At 40.5% G+C, this 8,736-nt stretch overlaps 1 protein-coding gene across 1 annotated transcript; it reads right to left on the reverse strand.

Moving 5' to 3' along the window:
- Window positions 1-435: 435 nt before the first annotated feature.
- Window positions 436-7,769, reverse strand: LOC142849529 (interferon-induced very large GTPase 1-like). Its single transcript, XM_075971801.1, has one exon. The coding sequence runs from the start codon at window positions 7,767-7,769 to the stop codon at window positions 480-482; it is 7,290 nt and encodes a 2,429-aa protein (XP_075827916.1). The 3' UTR covers window positions 436-479.
- Window positions 7,770-8,736: the final 967 nt, after the last annotated feature.

An 8,736-nucleotide genomic window follows, 5' to 3' on the forward strand; every position in this document is an offset into this window, starting at 1 on the left:
ATTAATGGAGGTTGATACAATGAAAATCAGCAAAGTTTTCCCATAATTAGAGTGGGTGAAAACATCTATTTAAACTAATTTAAGTTAGCATTTCCTCAGATGTATTTGCTGGTTGAGTTTCCCACTCAGTTGTTCTAAAGGAATCTGTTAGACAGAAATACTAGCATCTGCTTCTAATGAGACAACTTTTTTCCGAGTCACTAAATATTTAAACGCATATTAGAAATAATCAAGTATGAAAGAGGTTTATGAATGGATACTGATTTTATCATACATTCTCATGTTTAGCACATTATGTTTAAGCGGAAGAAATCAAAGGAGAAGGGTGTTTTTTAGAAGAAAATCTTCAAATATTGAAATGTTAATTAATTTGTTTTTACTTATTTAATTTTAAAGGTAGAACCTTGAAGAAGCCACCTAAATTTCCATTAGGCTAATGTGAAATGTGTGGGGCAGTGCTAGTGTTCTGTGTGTGGCAATTACTGTTTTTTCAAGTCATCAAGTACTTCTTCCTTTGTGATTTTGGTCCATGAATCTGGAATAGTACCTAAGTCTGTAAATTTTTTCCCATAATTCTTTTCTAGCTCTGATCTGAAGTGACAGACAAACCATTTCCAATATGGCTGGGTAGATGAGTCAGCGGTGATGCTCCATGTGGCAAAATCACCTCCTGCTTCTCGATATTTCTTGCATGGGAACCACTGGCTGCCATTTAAAGTAAATGAACAATCACTTGCTACAGAAGTAGTACAGCAGTTAATGTCAAAGTAATCTGTTTTATGATAATACCATCCATTGACAGCCTGAGGACGGTGGAATTGCACACTGTGGTCTCCATCATGTTCGGGAATGGTGTTGGTACAAACTGCTTTACAAAAAGGACACTGCTTCCAGCAGCCACAGAGATGCTCAGAGAGAATTTTCTCAATGTCAGGAACCATTTCATCTATGAGCTTACTTGAGCAGTCCTCTTCAACTTTCCTCAGTGCAGGATCCAAAGCTGCACTCATGGCTTCTTTGAGAAACTCAGTGTCCTTTATCTCCTGGTGCTCGATGCTTATGAGGTCTCTTCTTGGAAAGATCAGGTGGCTCCCTAGGTGATCACAGAACAAATCCAACCAGTGAGAAGCAGTGCTGCTATCATTTGCTACTTCTGTGGTCTTATGAATGGCAGAGAGGATGGCATTCTTTATGTCCCCTAAACTTATTTTTAAAAAAGTCTTTATTTTTTCACCTTCTTTTTCTGAACAGTATCTTCTAATGTGGTCTCTAATGTAATCCCTGAAAAAGGATTCTGGATGATGAATGTACTGCCAATAGTTATCAAAGTTTTCTTTTTCTGCCAGAGAAATGAGAACATGTCTCTCCAGGTTAGCCCTGTTTCCATTGAATGCAGGGCAAGTGACCCTCATGTCCCCAGCTACTTTAAGAACCATTCTCCCCCATATAGTGGCAGCTACAGCAGGAGTGAGCTTGAGCCACAGGAAGTCCACAAAAGATGTGATGGATGTGGCGCCTTGGCAGGAGATCTTAAAACTCATGTAGAAATTGTCTTTCTTGCTCTCTAGATAGTTCACAGGATCATTTGCTCTTTTGAATGCCTTATGCATTTCTTTGAAACTCTTAGATGCTCTTTGGAATAAGCACAAGGATAAGTCAATGGTGTAGTGTCTGGTAAATGTGTATTCTTCCTCAGGGGAAACAGATTTCAGTTCATTTTCTATTATCCTTGGGATTTTATGAAAATCATGCTGACTGTAATCACGCTTTTGCTTCCAAATGTTTTTAATTATTTCATCAAATCTTAAATAAATGTTGTTGGTAGTTTTATTAATTGACTCTTTATGGCAAGTTTCTAATGTTTTTGAAATTATATAACATCTTTTTTTCATTTGGACATGCTTGTCATAATTGATGTCAAACATTTCTCCACTCCTTTTCTTTAGTCTTTCTGCAATATTTTTGTCTTTTTTGAAACACAGTAGGAAAATGTTTTCAGCATCTGAATCAATGTCAGGCTCTGTGACAAGGGGTACAGTAGAAGACACTTTGTAGATCCAACTTGTCCAAACTTGATTGAATTTCTCACGCAACTCTTCATCACTTAATTCTTTACCCTTCACATCTAAAGCTAACTTTCGGCTCCTCTCTAACAGTTCATTTTCATATTGTGACTTTTGGTTATCTAGTCTTTCTTGGCTTTGTTTAAGACTAATGAGCTCATTGCCTTTCTTTCTGGTGTCTGAAATAAGTGCATCTTTAAGCATTAATAGCTTATTTTCAAAATTAGCTTTCCATTGAACCAATGTTTCACTATCTGGGTCTTCTTCAAAATACTTGTCAAATTTTTGCTTGATGGTTTCATATTTTGTGCTGACTGGACCCTCCAGTGCATTAGTTGTGAGAGTCAGGATTTTCCCATTCTGAATCTGATTGTTCAACTGATTCTGTAAGTCCAGAACATAACTCCTCAGTTCCCAGGTCCAGTGGTTATACATGGTTTCCAGTTTACTCATGGCTATGACCTCTTGGGTGTTCCTGAAACTGAAAATGAAGTTCTCACTGACCAGGGCTTTCCACAAATCTTGAACGCGGAATTTTACATCTGAAATCTTCATGATCCTTCCCTTGGATATCTGCTGGGCAGTCCTAAGAATCCCAGTTTTCAACTCCTGGACATTGCGGCTATAGTGAGGATTGGGAGGGGCCATTGGGGGATTGCCATCCCAGAGGTGAGCAAAGTAGTAGACATGACTATTGACATCAAATCTAATTACATCACTGAAGTGGGTTATGTTTGAGCACTCTTCCTGTTCAGCAGCTAATGCTGTCATCTCATCCAGTCTCTGCTCCAGTCTCCTTCGTCCTTCCATAGTTTGGTCTTTAGCTGTAACTTCTCCCACATTCTGATGGACAAAGAAGCAACTGGGGGAGATTTTCACTTGTTTCATTCTCAGAAAGGCCTGGACAACAATTTGTAGGATATCCTGCATCTCTGAAGGATTCTCCCCAAAAATATTGATCAGAGTCAAGTTTGCAAGGCCAATGACAAATGTCGCCAACTCATTGTCCCAATTCCGGGATTTGTTGTTGAGTTCTGGAGCCCGAAGTCCTTCTGTGTCTACAACAAGCACAAAATCAAAGCCAAGTTCTTCTGTGAATGTCTCTTCCACCTTCAGGAGCTGCATGTAGGCCCCCTTGGTGCACCTGCCTGCACTGGCTGTGAACTGCAGCCCAAACAGTGAATTCAGTAGGGTGGACTTTCCTGAGCTCTGTAGGCCCAGGACAGAGAGAACAAACAACCTTTTGTCTCCAACTTTCTCTGAGATCTTGTCATAAACAGCTGTCACCCATTTTAGAGGCACATATGAAGCATCTCCATCCATCAGCTCAATGGGAACACCAGCTATCATCAAATCTGCAGCAATCTGGGGGAGGCAGAGAAAAAGGCTGTCTCTAGAGGAAGAAATTTCTTCCAGAGCTTCATAGATCTGTCCAACTTCTCGAAGAAGGTGCTCAATTCCTAAAGTGCAGTTAATAATCTCGGTAGAGATGGCTTCTATCTGCTTCTGCCAGAGTGTCAGGGAGCTGCTCTTCTGTGCTTTCTGCTTTTCTGCCTGTACCTGTGACCACAAATATTGTTGTTTTCCATGTAAAATCTCCAAGTGTTCTACAGTTAGATTTTCCAAAACCACACTTAACCAATATAAGAAGTAGAATTTGAGGTCATTTTCTGAGTCTTCTTTGAGAATTTGTAGGACAGATTTCATGAAATCATTGAGAGGGAAGGCCTTTTCAAACTGCTGCCGTCGTATTTTTTGTTTTTCTTTCTGAATGTCACTCTTGTGTTGTTCAATGCTCCGATGCCCTTTTTCTTGCAGATGATAGAGTTCTTTGTCTTTCTTACACCAATGGTGCCACAGTTGTCCCTGAAGAGGCAGCAAGTTTTCTTTTATCTGAGATACCTTGGATTGCTCTAGGAGTTTCTTATTTGTCTGTGCTTTTTCTTTGGCCTCCTTCAATGCTCTTTGGTATTCATCAATCATGAATCCTTGTTTTTGAGCCATCCGTGAACAGTCTTCTATACTGAGAGCAGTGTCAGAGACTTCTAGTAAATGTTCAATGGCAGTTGTGAGTTCTTCTGTTAATTCTGCCTGATTTCTATTCCTAATTCCAATCCTCACCCTTCTGCCTGAATTATTAGTCATGAATTTTTCTTTGTCATCAATCAGACAGATCACAGGTTTTGATGACTGCCACATGTGTCTGACAAAGTTTTGGTTTTCTTTATTGTTATCAGAAGCTGACATGAGGATCACAATGAGAGAAGAGACATCCTGCAGGAAGTTGAGTTGTTGCCTATGGTCCTTGGCATCTCCATGAAGATTGGTGAAGGCCACACACTTGTCAAATGTGTCCTCACCTTGACCCCCAGGACAGAACCAGGAGATCTCCACCACTCCCTCCATCAGGAGACAGTCTTTGCTGCTTCCTCTGCAGTGCCTGTGAAAAAACACATCATGTTTATGTCTACTGAGGAGAGAGTTCATGATCTGAGATTTGGAAGCAGAGAAGCCATTTCCAACTCTAATGAAGGACACAATGGGGGCAGAGACACAGCACATCTGCTGATTCCTGTGACTGTAGCTCTTTTCTGGTTGTGATTTACTTGACTCTTGCCAGCTTTTCCTAATATGTCTGAGAGACCAGAGAGAGAATTCCATCTGAGAAGTGTTGGGATTTGGCACCACAAGGGGGAGTGCAAACTGACAAATGGAAAGTTTGGACAAAATGTATTGCCTTGCAAGATCATCTGCACAGTGAAAAATGGCCATCTGGATGTCCATTGGGTGAATGTGGGGCTGGGACTCAGTGGGTGAAGAATTAGTGACTTCATCACTGTCATCAAACAGCTCTTCGTATGGATCAACAACATCATTTTCCTGGTTGGAGGGAACTACTGAGTCTTGGGTGTCTGCATTTCCATCATTTTTGAAGACCAGATGTCTGAACCCACAATCTAGCATCAATAGCTTTTGTAGGAAATAGAAGGGAAGTTCCTGTTCAGATCTTGGCTGTGTATTGCACACAGATGTCTTATAGATCAGATGGAAGTCAGCTCTGCTCATCCTTTTTGGGAAGTGATGTTCTAGACCCAGACGTTGGAGTAAGTCTAGAAAAGGTCCTTTTTCTATCACCTCTTTTTCATTGCTATCATCATTTTGTTGTTCATAAGTTTCTTCCTGTTTATTCAGGAGAATTTGCAATTGCTTTTTTACCTCATTCATTTGCAATGAAGAGATGGTGTCTTCATAGTTCCCATCAATGAGTAATCTCAAATTATTCTCTAGATTCTCCCAATCACGATCTGTTCCAAACTTTGTGAGGAGATGTGCAACTCTAGTAGAAAGTAAGTGCTCCATATGCTGCCTTGTTATTATCAAGCGTTGTGCTTTTTCTTCTGGAGAAATGGCTGAGAGTCCAACTGTGGTGGTCAGAGCTTTGAGCACTAGGAATGCCTGTGCCCTGTCAGTGCAGGTAGTTTTTAGCTCCTGATATCTGTGTTGGACAGTTTGTGTTTCATCCAGTAGGAAGTTTATCTCAGCGCACCCCAGGAGAGGCTGGAAAACATTGCTTTCCAGCTGATAGCCTGCAGCAGCTGCAATGGAGAGTAGTAGCAGCTGCGTGTCTGGCTGCTCTGCTTCTCTGAGAGAGTTCAAGAAGGAGCTAAGAGCTGTGGTGACCTCACAGGTAGCCTTTCTTTGAGCCTCTTCCACTGTTTCTAGGGACTCAGAATTGTCATTTGCTTCCATGAGAGATTTTTGGATTTCTTTCAGACTTTTAAGGAATTCAGATAATTCAATGATTTTAACTTGTTGTTCCTCTGACTCTGTCTGGTAGATCCACCGCATGATTGAAGTCACCTGAGCAAAGTTTTTCACTCTGTGTACATGAGGTTCTAGAAGGCTGCGGAATTGAGATTTAATAAACTTAGTTTTTTTAATGGAAGAGGTTTTGCAAAAGTTGACAGTGTTTATAAGAAAATTTTGTAGGTTACAATTTGTAAGGCATGTATTAATCCAAACATCATATCCTTTTGTTTTGTGAGCCAGTGTTTGCATAAAATCCATCAGGTAGTTAAGCTGTTCTTCAGGATCTGAGACCTCCCAGGATTTCACATCATCCAGGAAAAGTTCTACTTCCTTTATGGTACTTGGTATATGTTCTCCAGGCTGGATGCAGGCAGCAAGACCTGTCAGAGCAGTATAGTTTTCTGCCAGGCAGTTAGCCACCAGAAAGGGATCTTTAAATTTGCTTCTGTGATTTGATAGGATGATGTCCCAAACGGGTACCAGTTGAAGTTCTCGGTCAATGACACACCAAGTTTTGTTGCTTGCAAGAAGGCCAGTTGTCCACTGAACGATTCCATTTGCTTCTGGTGGTCCACCTATCTGGGCCATAGATAATTGAACTTTGATTTGGAGCTGTTGATTAGTTGAATTTTTGTAGGAACTTGCTGAATGTGTATCTGATGCCGTCATTCCTCCTCCAACATCAAATCCAAAGCCACTGTAGCTCCCCCTTACATAAATATCCAAGGCCTCTGCTGCCTGCTGCTTCACACAATCCAGCTGGTCACTTTTGAAACCCTCTGAAATGGCCTTCCAGTAGAATATTCCCCCAAAATGCACAGGGCCTTGATTAGCATGAGAGCCAAATCTGTTGAAGAAGTTTTCAGTCCTTTTCCTCACTACAAGGAATCTGTCTGGTCCTTCCGTGTGTTCCAGTTGTTCCTCAATGATTTTCAGTTCCTTGAGAGCAGCGATGGAGAGTTGGAGCTGATCTTTGCAAAAGTGGAAGGAGGCTAGTGGGTTGTAGCTGAACTTCGATGAGCAGAAATAAGTGTGCTTAGAATGTGATTGATGGACTTCTTTGGATTCTAAATGCTTGACTTTATCCATTCCACCTTCAAAATTAAATCCCCAGCCTCCAGCCTTGGCTAAAAGTGTTAACCGGAAACCGAACTTCTCCACAGTTTCAGTGAACAGGGATTCTTCTTTAGAAGATGTGAATTCTTTTGTTTCCATCCGTTTTCCTTGCTCAGACCCAAAGAGGAACAATTCCCTGGGGACCCTGAGTAGTTCTTCTCTCCTTGTTGCCAAGTCCTTTTGGTGGCTGGTCTTATAAATTCCTTGCAGCACCAGCCCACCAGATGTGAATCTTAGCAGGTCTCTATCTGAGAAGTTTTGACTTTTTATCATTGCTGCTTTTATGTGACTGAGATGTTTCTCCATTGTTTCAGCGATATCTTTGAGGGGTACTTCTGGCCCTGGCCAGCACTCTTCTGGGATCTCCATTACTTGCCTCAACTCTGCTTCTTTCATCCTTACTTCCTCTTCCTGTCTATGCTTCCCTTCTGACTGCAAGGCTTTCAGTTCCTGCAGTGCCTGTCCTGCCTGCTGCTGTCTGCTCTCTATCATCTCCCCTGAAGTCTCCTGGAACTCTGCAACACTGTTTGACTGTGAGAGGTCAAGCAGCTTTTCCAGAGCCTTTTCTTCCCATGTGTGTTGTATCTGGGACTTCAGCTTCTGGAGGTCTTTTTCTTCTAAGTGTTGTAAGGCCTGGGCACAGGTCACACCCACATCTTCCTCAAGCTTAGGCAGCCAGTAGTCAACAGACAACCCCACTTCTGACAGCTTCTCCTGGAGATCTTGCTTCCTTCTGCTTCTGGACTGAAGCTCATCAGGGATGAACTTTGCTGTGTCCATTGCTCTGGAAAAATAGATATTTATTTATTCTGTGTCTCAACTGTAAGATATCTTATCCATATTATCCAATATGTAAGTGTTCTTAGGAGATGAGTCTCCAAGGTTTTTCATGCCTTCATCTAATTGTTTTATTTACACTCATTTAAAATCGTTACTGTATTATTTTCTGTTTACTGAATATAATTTATGAATCTAGCTATTATTAAGAACTTTAATGTAGTAGACTGATTTTATAAGTTTCCTCCTACAATGACTCAACATCAGAACCATTAAGTTTTTGATTAAATTTTAATACAAAATTAGGTGACAAATAATTTTTTATCTTAAAATAAGAGCCATTTCTATATGTTAATTAGCTTTTCTGTATTTGTTTCTGTGAAACCTATGTTTATTGCTTCCAATGAAATATCCCTGAATAAATCTTAAGTTGTTTAGTATTTATTTGACCTGCAATCAAAAATAAATTTCTGCTTTGTTTATAATGGTTGCTTACTTCTAACTTTTTCATTTTGTTCTAGGATACTCTCTTAGAGTATTTTCTATTGAAATAAAACAGTGTGACTAAGACAACTTGTAAATGAATTTGTTTAATTTGGAGCTCATGATTTTTGATGGTTAGAGTCTATGATCATTATGTCAGGAGGCTTGGCAGCAGTCAGGTAGGTATTGTACTGGAGCAGTAACTGATAGCTCACATTTTGAAACACAAGAACAATCTAGAGAGAAAGCAAAATGGTTTTTGTGTCTATGTGTGTATGAGAGAGAGATAGAGGAAGACAAAGACAGAGAGACAGAGAGAGACACAGAGAGAGATAGAGAAACACAGAGAAAGATAGAGAGATAGGAGAAAGTAGAGGGAGGGAAATGGAGAGAATGGAGGGAGAAATTAGAAAGAGATAGAGAAAGAGAGAGAAAGAGAAAAATAGAGAGACTGGGAATGTCTTGAATCTTTTGAAACCTCAAAGCC

This window comes from Microtus pennsylvanicus, chromosome 5 (assembly GCF_037038515.1).
Source record: "Microtus pennsylvanicus isolate mMicPen1 chromosome 5, mMicPen1.hap1, whole genome shotgun sequence".
NCBI lineage: Eukaryota > Metazoa > Chordata > Mammalia > Rodentia > Cricetidae > Microtus > Microtus pennsylvanicus.

Excerpts from the sequence above, each read along its gene's own strand:
- LOC142849529 (XM_075971801.1), bottom strand. The coding sequence starts at position 7,769 with ATGGACACAGCAAAGTTCATCCCTGATGAGCTTCAGTCCAGAAGCAGA.